The 19,586-nt window shown below is 41.0% G+C and overlaps 1 protein-coding gene across 1 annotated transcript in view; it reads left to right on the top strand.

The window, feature by feature from the left end:
• PNPT1 (polyribonucleotide nucleotidyltransferase 1) overlaps positions 1-19,586 on the top strand; it is a 1,644,852-nt gene that overhangs the window by 1,038,512 nt on the left and 586,754 nt on the right. The window contains exon 17 of the mRNA XM_044055211.1: positions 16,963-17,052. Coding sequence (XP_043911146.1) covers positions 16,963-17,052 — 90 coding nt within the window. The remainder of the gene's footprint in view (positions 1-16,962; positions 17,053-19,586) is intronic.

Genomic DNA, 19,586 nt, shown 5'->3' on the forward strand with positions numbered 1-19,586 from the left:
TGCTTTTTAAAATGTAACATTCATCCACAAATTCCTCATCCTGACTTACTATACGTGCAGCCCTCACCAATTGTCCTTTGATGACCAACCATTTCTGATGGTGAGGGTGACAACTTGAAAAATGTAGGAAAGCATTGGAATAAGTACTTTTCCTATGAATCTTAGCTACAAAGCAATGCTGGACTCTGTCTTTTGCTAGCCAAATATCTATATAGGCTGTTGCCTCGGTGTGAAATGTAGATGTAAATTGTCGAAACTGTGTTGACTGATTGAAAAAGTCTACTACATTTTTGCTAGCCTCCAAGTCACCTTTCAGTAAGATGAAGATATTGTCAGGGTAACGTGTGTAATATACTAGGGAGTCTCTCAAGTTCTCATTTTTAAATACAAATTCTGACTCCCAGTATGCCATTACTAAATTGGCTATGCTAGCTCCACATGGGGGGCCCATAGCTACCCCCACTTTTTGCAAGTAAAAGCCGTTACCAAACATGAAAAAGTTGTTGGATAGAATAAGATTAAGTAATTCTATTACTAAAGCAATTTCTGCTGCTGGTGCTCCATTTTTCATTAACATAAGTCCTTATCCACTCAGTACCCAAAACATGTGGGATGCAAGTATAAAGATCTTTAACGTCGACTGTGAGGGAATTGTAATCCCCATTATACTGTAAACTATCGATTTTCTTCAGAAAGGACCAAGAATCCTTACAAACTTGGTCTTCAGGTTCCAAATATTTCTGAAGTATAGCGTTGTCAAATTTTGCACAGGGGTAGGTAAGTGAACCTCTGCCATCCACCAAAGGTATCATAGCTGGGTTCAACAAGCCTTTGTGGATTTTGGGGATTCCAAAAAGGTATGGAAACCTCGGGTATGGAATTGACATATAATTATAAATGTTCTGCTCTATTCTACCTTCTATATACAGGTCATTAATACAATTCCTAATCAGTTGGTAGGCTTTGTTGACCTCTGAACATGAGCTCAGTTGGTAAGCAGTAGGGTCTAATAACCCTTTCATTCGTTCTGTGTAGTTCAAGCTGTGTAGTTTAAGTTGTCAAACACTGCCAAACCCCCCCCCCCTTTGTCCGGTTTACATACAAGGATATCCTGTGACTTAATAAACTCAAGGTATTCGTGTTCATCCCTACTGGTGTTATATAAAAATTCCCCTTAAACCCATCATTAATGGCATGTCTAATGTCTAATTCACAAGACTGTTCAAATGTTTGTAATAATGGGTGCAGATGGGGGTTAAACATATTAGGTATATGGAACTTATCTACACCTGGTACACTCATAACATCACCTGGCATTAAGTTGAAATTCAATTTCTTAGTGAAAATTTTAATATCATGAATAGTTTTAACCAAGTCCAGACGCTGAGAAGGGACATAAGTATGTCCTTTAGCTAGGAACTCCACAATATCGGGAGTAATTGGTACTGAAGAGTAATTAAAAACGTCCCTTACTTTGTTAGTAACAACCACTGGTCCTCTACTACTAGGAACAGATCCAACTGGATCTACCCTTTTAGGGGACTTGTTGTTGATGTCCAAGTAAGTATACCACTGTTTCATTGAAGGTGATGACCTCAAAGTCTCTGTGTAAAGCTACACCTGCTAACCTTTGCGTTTGTTGAACTTGCAGTTGCTCTTTTTGGTGTTTTGATATGAGTTCTTTTGTTTCGGTCTGGCACCTGTGTAATTGGCCTGACGAAAATTTTGATTTTAATTAAAATGTACGTTATTTTTCTGCCCACAAGAGGCATTTTGTATCCTCTCACTTCTCCAAACTTTTACCGGACCAACAGTATCAATGGAGTTAAGTTCCTCTGAAATATTATTGAGGGGACTCTCTCCAGCATAGCTGACACTCAAGTTGACCTGGTTACTGTTCTTGTTGGAGTTGTGCCTGGTTCCTTCAGATGTTTGACCGATGGTAAAACTACCCTGCTGCCAAACTTGAGCTGTTGAATGTGCTGGGTACGCTGTAGCTTTATCATATGCAATATGATCACATTCAAGATATTTAATTTTATTGGCTTTGAGTTTCAGTGGGCGGCCGTGGTGGTGCAGCGGTTAGCGTTGCCACCTCACAGCAAGAGGTTCTCCAGTTCAATCCTCGGCTGGGTTTTTTTTCTTTGCATAGTCTGCATGTCCTCCCTGTGGTCCCGTGGGTTTCCTCCGGGTGCTCCGGTTTCCTGTGGTCGCGTGGGTTTCCTCCGGGTGCTCCGGTGTCCTCCCACATCCCAAAGACATGCTGTAGGTGGGTAGGACACACTAAATTGGCCCTAGGTGTGAGTGCATGCATGTGTGTGCCTTCTGTGGAAGGTTGGGCGTCGGGCTGGCAACCCAACACCGTAAAAAAACTCCACTGCCATTCATGAGCAGACAGGTGATCCACTGTGGCGACCCCTAACCGGGAAAAGCCGAAAGAAGAAGAAGATCGGCTTTGAGTTTCAATATGTACTGATCAATACTTGAAAAAATATGACTGTATTCAAACGTGTAACATAAAAACTCGAAATCAGATTTGATGCTGTTGTCCAAGTCCCCATCTACTTTTGATAAGATGTCAACCCATATGCTGTAGTGTTTGACCATAAGTTCAAGTAACTCGAAGCCTTGACGGTCAAACATAGCTACTAGATCTTTATGAAAAATCTGAGTCTGCTTAAAGCCCTGTAGGGTACTGGTGGCGACGTAAGCCTTTAGGAACCACCCTCCGTGAAAGACATTCATGGAAGTAAGAAATCTCTAATTGTAATTTTTTAAGTTTCACTACATAACTGTCCAAACTTTTCAGTTTAGTCACTAAATTTGAAGATAAAGTGTTACCTCCTCCAGCTGGTCCTTCTTCACTACTATTGGGCACTCCTCCTCCAGATAACGAAAAACCATCTGTTATCCAAGATGACAGTGAGGGTAAGCCAATAAGTCTTGTAGTGGTATTGGTTTCATTTTGACATGTAAATCCAGCCAAAGCTTGTGCTTGGGCATGTACGTTGTTCGAACCTCTTAAAGTACCCAACGCTAGCTGGCTGCCATTTGGTGCCGAACTGGTACCAGGCATATCGCCCATAACAGCCTCAGAAGTTCTCTGTTGGTCCAACCTCTCGTTCGCTGCTGGTAAACTCTCCAGGTTGCCACTACTAACCGGAGACCAATGTGGCCGACCAGAAGTATACGGGAGTGGTATAGAATCATGTATTTCACGCTGGTTTTGATCAGGATGGTCCAGTCATGAAAAAATCGACTCGATTTTGTTAAATAAAGATGTTAAAATGCCAACTTTTTTTTCATCAATGGCACTCGATATAAACTTAAATTGAGGTTCAATTGTAATTCCAAATACGTGGTTTATTTAGCTAGGTGGCAATGTTGTCCTGCATTTTACATTGGCAAAACGGAGCGTAGACTCCGTGACAGAGTTTACGAACATTAGTATGCAATTTCTAAAGGGAAAATTGAAAATGCCCTAGCTAAACATATTCAGGTAAATAAAGAACACAAATTTAAGTATATGATTATTGATCAGGTATTGTAAGACACTAGGGGTGGCCCCTACACCCCTCCAGTTGGAGGAGTTAGAACTGTCTTGGCAAATTAAGCTGAATGCTTATAATTTTCCAGGGTTAAATGAAACTTGTTCTATCAGCTGTATTTTGAAACTGAAGAGCCTACAGAGATGATTGAGCTTATTTTGTGTGAGCTATAATTCACCCGCTCTAAGTGACTTTACATACAATAGTAATTATTTTGACATAAGTAGTATTTATATCAGATTTGTTATGTATTATATCTTTTATGTATCCTTAGGATAAAGTAAAATGTTTGTAGTATTGTATTAGTGTTATATTAGCATATGAAATGTTAAAGTTATTCGGTATATTTTGTTTTTATTGCTGGCTGCAACTTTTGAGAGGGAGGTTGCCTTTAAATTTTAGGCTGGATGTTATGTGGTCATGTTAGGATTGGCTGTTGTTACCACTTGACACTATTTTTACACGATTTTTGAATTGATGTTTTAAAACTATTTTCTGAAGAAGTTTGCTTTGGAAGCAACGAAAAGTGCTTCAACTTTTGGCCAATAAATCAACAGTTTGCACTATGGGGGCTTACCGTGACAGTGTTGTTTGTTCTGTATCAGTCAGAGGAGGTTAGAAAAGATTGAGGAGAGAGACGGGAATAATGGGGAGGACACATGCATGGCTCCCAAAATATGCAATAAAGTCTAGAATTTTAGGAGTTTTGCTTGGACGTGTTTGCATAGGTATTTTTATATCCCAAGTAAACTTAAAAAATTGTTTTCCTCAGGTAGAGGGCAAATGTTGGAGGTGTGATGGGAAAGGAAAAGGTAACTGGGAACATATGTTTTGGGAGTTGTGATGAGTTGGCAGATTTAAAAAATCCTGTTAGTGTATTCTGTCAGAAATATTGCATGAATAAATGGGTGTAACTAAGGAAATGGTTAATTTGAGCTGGGAACAGGGTTGCCAGATGTCCCTGTTTGGGCGGGACTGTCCCGGGATCAGCAGCCTGATCCAGAGTCCTGCACTGCTGGTTTAAATCCCAGGCAGCCTCTGCTTTGTTTTTTATTTTTTTTTTGATTGGCCCGTATACCGGCATACGGGCCAATCAAAAAATCGCAAAACAGAGCTACTTCTGTTTAATGTGGAACTGCGATGTTTCGCATTAAACAGAAGTAGCTCCATGTTTATTTATTTTTGATTGGCCCAGCCCAATCAAAAAAATAAACACAGAGCTACTTTTGTCTAATGCGGAACTCTGATGATGTCCTTCAAGAATGCAACTGCAGTCATAACATATGGGCTGTCCTGCCTCAGGCAGCCCTCGGTCGGCCGGATTCCAAAGTCTGGGTCAGGCGTCGGCTGGTGTCGCCTCCTCTCCGACGTCAGAACGGCTGGAGTATAAAGGCATCGACCGACGCCATCTTCTTCAGTCTTTCTTGCCGCGCGGTGCCCGAAGCAGAAGCAGTTCTCAAGTGCCGGTCAGTCAGCTCCTGTGTTTTCAGTACCGAAGTCATCTAAAAGCTAAGTACCCCGTTGGGGAACATTTTTTCTTGCCTCAGCCGATGTCAGAACAAATTGAGAAAGTTAATAATTGTTTGTCTTGTGGTAAACAAATACCTCATAAGGACTTCCATTCTTATTGCCTACCTTGCCTGGGCCCAGGCCACGACGTCTCGGCCTGTGCTTGCTTTAATAAGCGCACTCTCAGGCGCCGGGCAGAATTTGCCGAAGACTTTTTCGGCGAATCTTTCGCTTATATCATGTCGTCGGAACAACCGACTACTCAATCTTCCAAAAAACGAAAGGACCGGGACCGACATCCTCGGCCCGCGTCCTCCACCGATACTCCTCCTAAACCCTCCGCGAGTGCTTCGGTCCCTTCGGAAGCGGTAATTCAACTGCTCCAGGCCGACGACACAGCGTTAACTCGTTCGCCGGTCTCGGAGTCTACACGGTGCGGTTGTTGACTTTCCTCCAGAAACCGAAGTTCTGGATCTACCCGACACCATTCCTGTGGACAAGGTTACTCCTGCACGTGGGGCAGCTAGGCCTCCTGTATCCATGTCCATCAAGGCCTTTGCATGTGCTAAGGCCGCCAGCCAGGCCAAGGCCCATCCTAAACCTACTGCCCAGGCCCCTTCTTCTGATAAACAGATCATGTCTCTTGCTGCAGATCTTATTTCTCTTACCAGGGGGTCTCAGCCTCATCCAGACAGAGGTTCTCAGCCGCCTGCAGAGAAAAGGCCCAGAACTGAGCAGGCCGACAACCTCTCTTCAAATGAAGCCTCTGGGGATTCTGAGCCTTCAGATACCCAAGAAGAATCCTTCCAGGCCTATGAGGACTCTGATGCTGAGGAATCAATTCCCTCTGCCTCTCCTCCAGAGGATTTTTCGTTCGGTGAAGTCCTACACTCCATGAGGGAGCATTTTAAATGGCAGGGTCAGGAATTCTCTGATTCCAGGAAAAGGCTACGTACCTTCCTCAAGCTACCCCAGCACAGACCTTTAGCTATCCCTCCAGTTATGGATGTCCTGGATGATGTTTTCTCTGACTCCATTGCTAACCCTGATTCTCTCCCTCCTGCTCCTGTCAAGCCAGACAGATGATATAGGGTCCCTGACACCCACAAACATCTCTTTAAGGCCCATTCTGTGGATCTAGAAACTATTTTACAGGGCCCCAAGGGAGTGGCTACTTCCACAGCCAAGAATCCACTGCCAGCGGATAGGGAAGCTAGGTCCCTGGAGAGATGGGGTAAAAAAGTTTATACCTCTACCACCCTGGCCATGAGGTCACTTAACTGCCTTTTTCATATGTTTCAGTACCAGGATTTTTTACTGGATGATTTACAGAAAAAGCTAGCCTCTCCTGAGCCTATTGATAGAAAGGCATTGCAGGATCTAGTACATAACACTCAGCAGGTTAGCAATCATTTTCTTCAGTGTGGTTATGATGCATTGGAGGCTTCATGTAGGGCAGCTATGACTGGGGCTGTTATACGTAGACATGCTTGGTTAAAAGAACAGCCACTGCCAGACCATGTTAAAGTAAAGTTACTTGATGCACCTCTGGAAAAACAGAAGCTTTTTGGCGCTAATGCACAAGATGTGTTGAAGTCCATTGAGGAAAAAGCTAAATCAGTACAGACAGTCAAAGATTTCCTCCAGGTTCTGCCACCCAGATTCAGCAGGAATTGGCCTTCAAAGAATTGGTCCTTTCCAGACACTGACAAGTTTCAAAGGGGAAAAACAGGCGTGCCCGAGGTAGAGGGCAATACCGAGGCTCCTACAGGGGCCGCCAATGGCAACCACCAAATCAAAGAAGTGGCGCAGGCAGTCCAGCTGCACCACAAGGACAACCACAATGACTTGACTTTCATACCGTCTACAAAGGCTCAAAGAGAAGCACCTTTGGGCAGAAAATTATCCTTATTCTCAAAAAACTGGCATATCTTAACCAAGGACAACTGGATTCTGGATTTAATAGACAAAGGTTACAGATTCCACTTCCATACTTTACCAATAAGACAAGGCATGCCAAACCTGCCACTTCATCAAAGGGCAGAGGCACTCATTCAAGTTTCAAAGCTGTTAAATATAAAAGCAATAGAAAAGGTCCCTCCACAGGAACAAGGCCAGGGATTTTATTCAAGACTGTTCCTTGTTCCAAGAAAGGAAAACAAATGGAGACCTATACTGGACTTGTCTACTCTAAATACTTATCTCATTGTGCCAAAGTTCAAAATGCTGACGTTGCAGCAACTCCTTCCCATGCTGGGCAAGGGTTCTTGGCTGGTCACTCTGGACCTCAAGGAGGCATACCTGCATGTCCCAATCAGACAAAGCTGCAGAAGATACCTCAGATTTCTTGCAGGGACAGAGCATTATCAATTCTCAGCATTGCCGTTTGGCTTATCTACTGCACCCAGAGTGTTCACGAAATGCCTGGCATCAGTAGTGGCACACTGCAGACTCCAGGGGATTCAAATATACCCCTACCTGGACGAATGCCTCATACAAGCAGACAACAAGCAAACCTTGATAGCAAACTTGGACTATGTCATTCAATTACTACAGTCCTTGGGATACACAGTCAACATTCAGAAATCAAGACTTCTGCCATCCCAACAGATTATTTTCCTAGGAGCCAAACTGGACACAAAAACACAGATGGCTTATCTCACAGAGGAAAAACAACAGCTGTTACCAGAGTACTTCAAAGGCCTAGCAAAGCTCTCCCAGCTGACTGCAAGGAAAATCCTGCAGGCCCTGGGGTTCATGGCATCTTGCATTCTTCTGATACCTTTGGCAAGACTTCATATGAGAAAGCTGCAATGGTACTTAAAAAGCTTATGGTCCCAACACAGCCAAAGCCTAGAGGACATAATCCCACTCATTCCATGTCTGCAAAGAGAATTTTTGTGGTGGGCTCAAGCAAGTCAGTTAAACAAAGGCATGTCTTTCAACAAACCTCAAGCAGGTCAAATGATTACAGCAGACCATGGATGGGGGGGGGGGGGCGCACATGGAGGGCAGATGCATTCAAGGTCAATGGACACCAAGGGAAAGACATCTGCACATAAACCAAAAAGAGATGTTGGCAGTGATACATGCAATCGAGACTTTCGAAAAATCACTTCAACAAGGACATTTGCTAATAAGGACAGACAACACCACTGTTATGTGGTATATAAACAAGCAGGGAGGCACTCATTCTTATCCCCTCTGCAGACTAACAATGATTCTCTGGGAAAAATCCCTAAGTCTGAAGATACATCTGCAATCCCAGTTTGTGCCAGGCAAGGACAATGTACTGGCGGACAAGCTGAGCAGAAATTTCTTGGATCCACACGAATGGATGCTGCATCCTCACATTTTCTCACAAATAACAAGGACATGGGGAAGACCGGACATAGATCTCTTTGCTTCTCACATGAATCATCACCTGGAAAAGTTCTGTACAAGGACCCACCATCCTCTAGCCTGGAAAACGGATGCTCTCTCCTTCAGCTGGAAGTCCCTAACAATTTATGCATTCCCTCCTCTACCACTGCTGACCAAGGTGATACTGAAGATCAAAGCAGAACAACCAACAGGCATTTTGATAGCTCCAGACTGGCCAAGGCAGCACTGGTACCCATTGCTGTTGAGCATAACTCGGACCAAACCGTGGCCTCTGCCCCTATGGCCTCTGCTTCTAACACAACACAATTACAGGACGGTTCATCAAAACCTGAAAACATTGCATCTGACAGCCTGGAGGTTACCAGAACTCCTTCCGATATCTCTCTTTCCAAAAAAGTTCAAGAGATCTTCCTGGAAGCACGCAGACCTTCCACCAGAAAAATCTATTCAGCCAAGTGGAAGAGATTCATCATCTGGAATGCTAACAGGGGTCAGGATACAACAGTATTGAGTATACCTCAGATATTGGAATACTTGGCAGAAATGTTTCATACTAGTCTCTCATATTCTTCCATAAAGATTCATGCCTCAGCAATCTCAGCAAAATACAATTGTGATCCACCTGTGTTTTCACATCCTTTGCTAAGACTGTTCCTAAGGGGGATAAAGAATATCAAACCTCCCAGGAAACCGCCAGTACCTGCATGGGACCTCAACTTCGTCTTGGAAAAATTAACTCTTCCTCCCTTTGAACCAGCAGCAACTTCAGAAATGCAATTTCTCTCATGAAAAACGGTTTTCCTATTGGCAATCACATCAGCAAGAAGAGTCTCGGAGATACAGGCACTCATGGCAGTACCTCCTTTTCTCATTTTTCATCAGGACAGAGTCTCTCTAAGAACCAGTCCTTCATTCATGCCAAAAGTAATTTCCAGGGTGTCTCTAAATCAAGCCATTCACCTGCCTATTTTCTTCCCCAATCCTCAAAACAGGGGGGAAGCACTGCTGCATACTTTGGACATACACAGGCAACTACGCTACTACTTGGACAGAACTAAGGCCACCAGAAAGTCTGACCAACTGCTTGTAGCCCATGCTGCTGGAGTACAAGGAAAAGCAATCTCCAAACAAACAATTTCCAAATGGATTGGACACTGCATCAGATTCTGCTATTCCTTTCATGGAAAAGGTGTGCCAGCCAATATTAGGCCACACTCCACCAGAGCTATAGCCACATCCACAGCTTTCCTAAGAGGAGTGGCTACAAAGGACATTCTAGAGGCTGCTACATGGAGCTCCATGCATACATTTACCAAGCACTACAACCTGCCTTTATACTCCAGATCCCGAGCAGGCTTTGCTTCGGCAGTCCTGCAGGGCATTTTAGCTACACCATCACTTTCTTAGTTCCAACCACCCCCAGCTTGGCTATGGTATTCAACCCATATGTTATGACTGCAGTTGCATTCTTGAAGGACATAGTACGGTTTTGTACCTACCATAAATGTAGATGCCCGATAGATATGCAACTGCAGTCGGATTCTCCCACCCTCCTACCCCTCTGCAATTTTCTTTATGGGTCCACTACCCCTATTCCTATTAGCTGGGGTATCTCTATGGTGTATCTGTTTATTACTGTTGTGCATGTCTGGAATTCTTTATCCATTCACCAAATTTAGCCTTCCTAGGAGGGCACCTGGCATCTGGGGCAAGAAACACTGAAGAAGATGGCGTTGGCTGATGCCTTTATACTCCAGCCGTTCTGACGTCGGAGAGGAGGCGACACCGGACCCAGACTTTGGAATCCGGCCGACCGAGGGCTGCCTGAGGCAGGACAACCCATATGTTATGACTGCAGTTGCATATCTATCGGACATCTACATTTATGGTAGGTACAAAACTGTACTTTCTGCATTAAAGACCTAGCGTGGAAGACCCTTTTTTTTTTTGTGTGTGTGTGTGTCTTCACTTTGTCCCTACCTGGCCAGTCGGAAATCTGGCAACCCTGGCTGGGACTGTGGACCTGAATTCCCTAGACAAAGTAAGGACTTGTTAAGTTTAATTCTGATGTCTACCAAAAAAGCAATTGCTAGAAAATGGAAATTAAAGTCTAAACCAACTGTATATGATGCACTGGATATTTTAACAGAGATAAAAGAACTGGAAGTGGGATCTTTAGAAAAGGGAAGAAGCAAATTACATAGGAATAAGTGGAAATTGTTGAGAACACCAAACTCAGGATTATGTTCAAAAAGAGGAATGAGGTTTAAGGTAAGGCAGGAATTGAGCAATTGGATTGATGATGGTTATAAAAAAGAGCATGTGTAATATAAGTAACTGGAAACATGTCAGTTGGGTTTGTTTTCTTTTACATTAATGTATGATTGCATATGTCTTAAGTGATTATTTAATGAAGGTGTAGAAAAAAAATGCTAGCATTTGTCGGTGTAGAGCTGGACACTTTCCATTTTTTTTTTGTCATTTTTGAGGCTCAGAGGTTATGGCCTTGGTTAACTGACTGAGGATGTAGTTTATGATCAATGCTTACTATGCTTGATTGTAGCCATGATTTTAATGAAGCTGTTTGTACAACTGAGGAAGATGATGATGCAGTGACATGCGAGTTTTCAGTGGCTGCATAACTACCATAAATTTATGAACCTTTTCCTAGCATCAGACCCTAAAGTGGTGGATTATTTTAACCAACATTTTGTTGGGCCTCCACTTCCTACAACTGCATCCATTGCAGATTCTAACAATAAGCACTTCACGTGTAGAATAGAGAGCATACGTTAAGCTCCAGCATAGTTCAAGGGATATTGTCCCGTCTAGAAAGGGGCCTGCTCAACAGCCAGTTGGAGCTGCAGTAGTCTTACTTGGCCCTTGAAGTCATTAAAAATAAAGCTGATTCCACAGCTTCTCCCCACATGGGCAAACAATCAGTCTGCCATGTTTTATCTTCATAATTATGAGGGACACAAGGTTATACCCTTTTTTGCAAACAGGAAATGCTGCTCTTGTATTCCGCCATACATGGGGGGGCTTCACTGCTTGAGCAGTTCACAGTTCCAGGAAAGTGAATGGGTTGGAAGACTTACTGAGACTCCGTAGATCCAACTGTTGCCACTCAAGAGTATGGCATTAAACTCTTCTGCTCATTGCAGCAAAGAAAGAGAAAGGTGTAGTTTTGGACACGTTCTCCAGCCTATGGCAGGAGATATTACTGTATGCCTTATCAACATACACAGTGATTCTTCCCCCATTGCAAAGCTCAGGGAAGCAACCAAAGATATTACTGTCCTACTGTGATGATCAGTAACAGAGTGAATGTTAAGTTGTCAATCTCGCCTTCATTCTTGCTTGATGGGCTCGGAGCCGATCCCTCGGCTCCGACTCGGCACTTGCTAAGCTCGAGAGTCACTTTTACCAGCTCGAGGCAGCCCCATATCCCATGATGCAAGGCGGTAAGTACCCAGATCTCGTTTGCAGCTTAGGAGGTCTTCTTTTTACCAGCTCCTGGTAAGTTATTCACTTTTGTGAGATTTAAGCCCCTTTTAGTAAAAAAACCTTTTATTGATAGTTTTAAGTTTATTTTGTACCTTTTCTGACAGAAAATCCCTGTCTCCTTTAATTTTGTTAGCTCAGGGAAGCAACCAAAGATATTACTGTCCTACTGTGATGATCAGTAACAGAGTGATTTATGGTGCTTGGGCCCCTAACAGAAAACTTTTACAGCCTTAGCTAAAGGTGTCCGCTGTGGTTAGGGAGACAGCCAAGCCCACCTCAGGGTCTTGCACCTGATGTTGATCTATTGATCATGCTAGATGATCTGAATGGAGTCTCATAAGTGACATCTCCATTAGGATGCATTCGACTCATCAGGCACATTACCTGTATATGGAAATGGTTCTTAGTCTGGGCAGAGCAGTACCTTGTACTTTCATATCGGCCACCAAACCACCTCTTGATAAATGCTATCTTTGTTCAAAGCTCACTTTTCTACAGCAGTTAAAATTGCACTACAGTCACTTGTTTTTGAGTACATTTACCAAACATTATTGTCTTGACCATGACTCAAGGAGATGGGCTCCCTGTAGTACATCTCCACTAGTAGATTCATCCTTCTGAATGGCGGACCTTAGACTTTACTTCGTGGTAAGTCTGTGTTTACCTCTTCTGGTTGGAACTTTCACAGCAATACCGGTTTATGGTAGACATCTATTGCAGCTAGCTACTGTATGACATACTTTTGCAGCAGTGTGTCTGCTTTACAGCAAATAGTGTGTACTTTTACAACTGTATGAACTATGACCTGTGTAAGTCTTCCTTTGTGGTGTGTGTGTGTGTGTGTGTGTGTGTGTGTGTGTGTGTGTGTGTGTGTGTGTGTGTGTGTGCAACACAGGTGCTTGTTCCTTTGCGGTGCTGCCTGTATGTCTTGGATGTTCATAGGAATAAATCTTATACATCTTTAAAACTCAGCTTCTTTGATTATCCATTTCACTGTGGCTCATTCCACCCGTGTAGATATTGCTTGGGATTCAGCCCATCTAAGGATTTGTCAGTAAGAATCCTCAGTGTTAGTTTTGACAGATTTGATTTAATCATATCATCTATGTTTTCTGTACATGCTCTGACAAGTGAGAAATGTTAATGACCTGTAAGAAGTTTTATCTAACAATAAACCAACTCCTGTAGGGGTTAAGAGTTTTTCTAGCCTCATCCCATAGGTTCAGTGTAACTATATTCTTTACTTCTTTCATATCCTTTGCAGTTTTACCTCAATTTATAGATTCATGGTATTGCTTCTCAGCATTCTAATATCAGATGAGAGTGGTTACTTGAATATTTAGCACTGGCTCTAAAATTACTACTGACTTGTATGCACTGCAACCCAACTTCTTACCACTTTTGTACCATACTGTTCTGTTGGAATCCCTGCATATTGTTATTCTTTGTAACTTACGTGTGATGCACACCTTGGTTTAACTATGCAACTGTTTTCAGTTGTGACACTGTGCTGTCTCTTCTCTTAACTGTTCTAGTGCTTTTCCTCTCTGCCGTGATTATCCCCTGCCCATATCTACATTTGTTTTCTTACCCTTTGCCTAATCACTCACCATAACTTCATTACTGTGTATACTCACAATAGAAACATCTCTCCCCCACAAGCCTTTGTTCAGTTTTACCACTGTTCTTGTCTGTCAGTAAAGAAGTCTTAGAAATTATGTTTATTATTGCACTTATAGAAAAGTCATGACACCTAGAGAAATGTTCTGCTTGGATAAGATCTTACAGATTAAACACTGTCTTTTCACTTTCCTTCTGCTTCTTCCTCATTTTGGAGATATTGAATCTAGTTCCAGCCACTTCATCATCCTTCACTTCCTGGCATCTGTTCAACTATCCAGTTAATGACAAGTACGTGGAAGCTACTCTTCTTGACTGCCATAGTATTAATAATGAAACTGAATCCTTAAATATTTGACTGAGCCATTAAATCCAGATATCAAAGCCATTGTTAAAATATGGCTTAGTGAAAACATTTTTTTCTTTTCTTTTTCTTCTATAAGTGATTCATGCAATACCTTCTGGAGTGATAAACTTGGCTGAAGGATCGGAAAGGTGTTTCTGTTCAAGAGGTCTAGACTTTTAAACATTGAACCTCAGAAAATTTCCAGGGCCACAGATCTTAAATTGATTCTTGCTGACATGCACAAGGTAGTGAAACCATCCTGTACACTATGCTTGTCAATCCCTTCCTACCAGTCCCTCACATTTCTGCCCTCTGTGTGATAGTCTTGCAACTTGGAACTCAAAACAAAATGTTATCTTACTTGCAGATATTAATGCAAACTGTCTTGCCTCCACAACCTGTAAATGTAACTAAATAACATCCCATTTTAACTTTCCCAGCTATTTTCTGTTGCTACTCTAGAAACACTCAACCTTTAATGATTAATGTTGTTACCATTTTAGTTTCCACATGCATCATAGAACTTCAGCTCTCCCAGCAAACCTTAGCGACTACTGTCCACTCTCATTCTTGAAGTTCACAAAGCTAAAATATACTAGTCTAGCATTTCTAGATATTTTTGCTCGCTCAGAAAGGTCAGTCAGTAGCTCAACAGATAAGCACTTGCCTTTGATGCTGGAAGATCAGAAGACTTTGGGTTCTTTTCCTGCAGTAGGTACTTGTATTAATTGTCCATTACTGTCACTACAGTGTAGCTTAAGGGTAATGTTGCACTCTTGAGTGTGCCTTCCTTTGGATGAGATGTTAAACCGACGCCCCATTTGTCTATGTTGGTGATAGCTCTGATGGACGTAAAAAAAATCCCATGGCTCTTATTGAAAAGAATAGGAGAATTTCTCCAGTACCTGGCCAAATTTCATCCAGTCAGTATGAGTACCACCTTGGTGTCTCCCTTAGAAAAAGACCACAAGCTTTGTGGGACTAACCCAGTCAAAAAAACGTAAAATAAAAATCAAAACATCCTCCACCAATGCATATCATTTGGGCCCTGGTTTGCTAATAAATTATCCTGAAAACCTTGCATTTTTCAGCCTTTGAAAAGTTTAGATTCATATGGCAACCATCTTTCTCCAGTAAACACCAACAAGTATGTAGTGATCAAACTTGACCATATAATTTCTTTCTGCTTGCATACTGATCTCATCATTAATAAAGTTTTCAGTTAATTAAAAATTGCATATATTCTAACTCCAGACTCAAATAGATGCAAAACAAAGAACATATTAATCCCCAGACTTGAATATACCTTTCTTCTTATTGCTGTAGGAAACTCACTTTAATACACCCTCCAAAAAAAACTTTACTACTTTACTAGTGTATGCCATTGTCTTCCAAAACTAATCTGTGTTACAGTATACAACAGAAGCTGTGAACCAATGAATAAAATCTTCACTTTTATTGACAAAAAAGACCTTACAAATGAGTTCAGCGCTTTTGTTCCATCAACAAATTCCTTGGAACTTCTTCAGAACTAAAATACATTTGTTTAACCACTATTAAATATGTTTAAAAAAGTGATAAAATCAAACCAATAAAATCTAGATTACATCTTAAAGTGATCTATCTACGCAGTACCCCTGAATAGTGCGTCTTCCTTCCACTTTTCACGGTTAGGGGTCTCCACAACAGAACTCCGGTCCGCTAATGATTGGCAGTGGATTTTTACGGTGCTGAGTTGCCAGCCCAACAGCCAACCTTCAAAGAAGGCACACCCATTCATGCACGCACCTACCTGCATGTCTTTAGACGTCACTCGACCTCAGGGAGGATGTGCAGACTCCACACAGAAGGCGCTCCAGCCGAGAATCAAATGGGAGAACCTCTTGCTGTGAGGTGACAATGCTAACCGTTGCACCACCGATACCCCTGAATAGTGTAGTTTAACCATTAAGAATTTTAATATTTTAATTTTAACACTGGGTATAGTGAACATGAATCTGTGTGTGCGTGTGCGAGCCAGATTCTGTGAGTTTGTATGAGTGTTTGTATTTTAAATTAATTCCAGCAAGCATTTAGTATTGTAGTACTTACTTGACTTGCACCTGTGACATTCTGCTTTGTATTTTCTCTGAAGGAACACACATTTTATACTTTAACACTGTTGTGTGTGATAATAAGCATTATTTTGAAGTATCTGCAATCTACATCCCTAGCTGAAACTGTGACAGTTTGTACTGCAGTTTATAGCACTGGACAACTAACATGCTGTATTTTAGAATAATTCCAAAAAGCAACATTTGGCATTGAAGTAGTTTTCCGACCTGTCTCAAACTGCAACTTTCTGCTTTTCATTTTATGAAAGAGACTCGTATTGACAGTCCTGTGACCCAGGAAAACTAGCGGAACTGTGAAGTTTTACACTGAGCTGTATAGCAATGGAGTAGTAACAATTCATAAAAAGGGATTTTGGTTGTGCATTATTTGACCACAGTAAAACTACTGGCTGATAACTTCTTATTTTCTCTGTTTTTTTCTTAAACTTTGAACTGCTGCAGTTTAACAGTCATTCTGACAGACAGTGGACAGCTGTCTGTTAAAATAATTATCTGCATTTGATAATTATTTTGACAACTGTCAAAGATTAACTGTGACATGATTACAGAGCTGTTAAAAATCTTTACAGTGACTGGGTTACAGTTTGTAAGGCATCAATGCAGCCCACTGCAGATTTTTATCTGGTTTTATGTAAAGTTAATGTCTTATCTTTCCAAGGTTTGGCCAGTTGCTTTTGAACATTCTAGAGTGTAACTTTTGTTTCTTTTTCAAAGACTTGTCCCCGTGAGATTAGCTCAAGTGCTGAAGGAATACTGCTATCTAGAGGGGGCATTTATTTGATTAATGGTTAAGAACATCTGTCAAGGTTTCAAAAGTCATGGAGGTTAGAATATAGAAAGGGTTGCATTGCACCACTAAGTCATAAGAAGGAGTGTTTGATAGCTGAAATATTAAAAATGAAATTACATACTAAAATATGTGTCTCAAATGCAGGTGCCCTTGCAGAAAAAGCTTTGAAACCTGTTGTCCCCAAAGATTTCCCCTTTACTATTCGAGTCACAGCTGAAGTACTGGAGTCTAATGGTAAGTTTCTGATGAAGATAATTAAACTTGGTAAAATTAATCTTAGTAAGAATTATTTGAACAAGGGACATCTGTAGTCCTGCCTCTCTTGATGATCTGATTTTCGTTTATTTTTCAAAAGTCAGAGTTGTAGATATTACATTGTCGTTTATCAGGCTGACAAAGTAGTAAATGTGTATAGAAGAACATTTTCAAACTACTCTGAGCTGTAATGATATAGGCAGCATTACCATAAAATGCATATTTTGTTTGCCAGTACAACATGATATTAATGAGGCTAATTTGGCACAGCAGCTTGTTTCAAAGGTATAACACCTGTTAGTTCAGGAAGCAATCCTGTCACACTGCAGTATATGCAGAACCCACACACATCGAGAAGCTAATACTACAGAAAGTATTTAATTGATTTTTCATTTTTAAACTAATAAATGCAGATTTTTAAGTTATGTACTTTAAAATGTATTGTGCGACAATGTTATAGTATTATATTTGCTGTACAAATAAATCTCTTCAAGATTTTTGTTTTAGGAAATGCTGAAACGTGTTTCATAATGTATATGTTTATGTATTTCAATTTGATTACTGGGTAGTGCATTGATCCAGTGGACCAGTTTCAGGCACAGCACAGGTGATCACAGGCACATTGCTCAGAGGCATGTAATAAAAGGGGAAACACAAAACAATGCAAACAAAAAAGTCTGAAAATAGTTACCTTATTAGATTTGAATCAGTATAAAGAGTCTGCAAAGTAATAGAAAAGTGAGGTAATGTATACATTTAGGAAATGTTTTAATAGGTGATTACTAGGTTAATGGCACAAGAGCCTTTATAAGTCTAGCCAATAATACCCAGGATATGACAATATTATATTTTGGTTCTCTAGATATGGGATGGAGTAGTATAAGGGTAGAGTAGGACTTCGAGTGTTGGAGCCTTGAATCATTTTACCAAGTGTCTCTGTCTATAAGTGACATGGGCAGTAACCTAGGGATGAATTTATTGTTCCCCATCCATTTATCCAAATTTTGTTTGAAAAGAGTGAGGGACGGGTTTTGTTTTATGAAGGTAGGAAGTTTATTCCATATATGAGGTAGCCTTTGGAATACAAATCTGTCTCCAGCAAGTACTGTTAGTCATAAATAAGGTTCAGGTCCATGGAATGCTTAACCCTCATATAATTTTTATTCAAATATATAACATTTTCATCAGGCCTGGATCAGAGAATGCCTAATAGATGGTAATCATTAGATTATTATTGCAGAACCGTAAGCTGTGCGAGTTGTATCCTGCCAACCATATGACAGACGGACAGTATCCAAAGCCTTGGAGCACATTCCATGCACCTTAACTGCTGAATGGCTTTAAAAGAGCAACATAAAATCAATGGTTAGAGCATCAACTGATTAGAATTTTTTGCTGTTGAAGTGCACTTCTCTAGTGAGCTTCAAGAAATTGATATATGGCTAGCACTTCGTCAAGGCCAGGCAGATAAGTAACTCTTTGAAGAAAACCTTCCACAAAACTTATTATTTAAACCAAAATACTATTTTTTTTTTCAGGAAAGTGTTTCGTTTAACTAGGAATTGTAAAATAGCAGACTTCCACAAGATTTTTTTCATCAGCAGTTTGTTTTCTTCCTGAAAAATTTTCTGTTGAAATCATTTTCTTAGTTTAATTTTATTGATTTGAGCAAATTAATATTATTAAGGGCTGGGACAAGTATTTTGGTGGCTTTCACTGTGTATTTGTTTTTATATTTAAAAAAAAGGGTTTGTTCCTTTCAGGACATTCACTGACTCTTCGAGGCTCCACTAACCATGATTTAGGCTCTTTTCTCGGCTGAACCATGGAGCAGGCTAACTGTTCTTCTTTCTCTCCTTCATCTACAAGAAAATGAAAAGTTCTGGTTCCTTAGATTACAGTTTTATTTCCCTGTATCCGTCTAGTGTAGCTCCCCAGGAAGCTGCTAAGGACAGAGAGATTAAAGACGTCCTCTGCAGTTATTGGGGAGTCATCTGTGGGCATGGGACAGCCATTCTTGTTGATCTTAGGGGAGGTGGGAGGATAGTGTTTTATCATGTGGCAGGGCTAAGGTGCCTGATTGACTTACCCTGTCTCTTTGACAGTGGACAAAGGGGATTTATTAGGTTTTGCTAAGAGTTTGGTCCAAGCATTTACTTTATTAAGGTAGGACTGTCATCCTGTGTAGTAAAAGAAAAATAATTCCCTCTATTTCTGACATTGATTCTCAGTCAGAAGAACAGAAACTGGATTGGGAGAGGATTTCTTATCTTAACTTTGTCTTACACTGAAGAATCTGATTCTGAAGTAAGCATACCTCTCAAATGTCTCTGATTTTGACTCAGATTTTAGTTCTGTCCCTTTTAATCTCTCCTAAAACTGGTGACTTGTGAATAAAAGGTGGTGAATTACACTTAGTAAATAATTGCAATACTTCGAGTTATAGACTTGTTTTACTTCAGAAAATGTATCTTAATTCACATACTCTTATTCTGTAAATTTCTAAGTTAATA

This window comes from Protopterus annectens, chromosome 1.part2 (assembly GCF_019279795.1).
Source record: "Protopterus annectens isolate FY-2018-M chromosome 1.part2, PAN1.0, whole genome shotgun sequence".
In the NCBI taxonomy this organism is placed as follows: Eukaryota; Metazoa; Chordata; order Ceratodontiformes; family Protopteridae; genus Protopterus; species Protopterus annectens.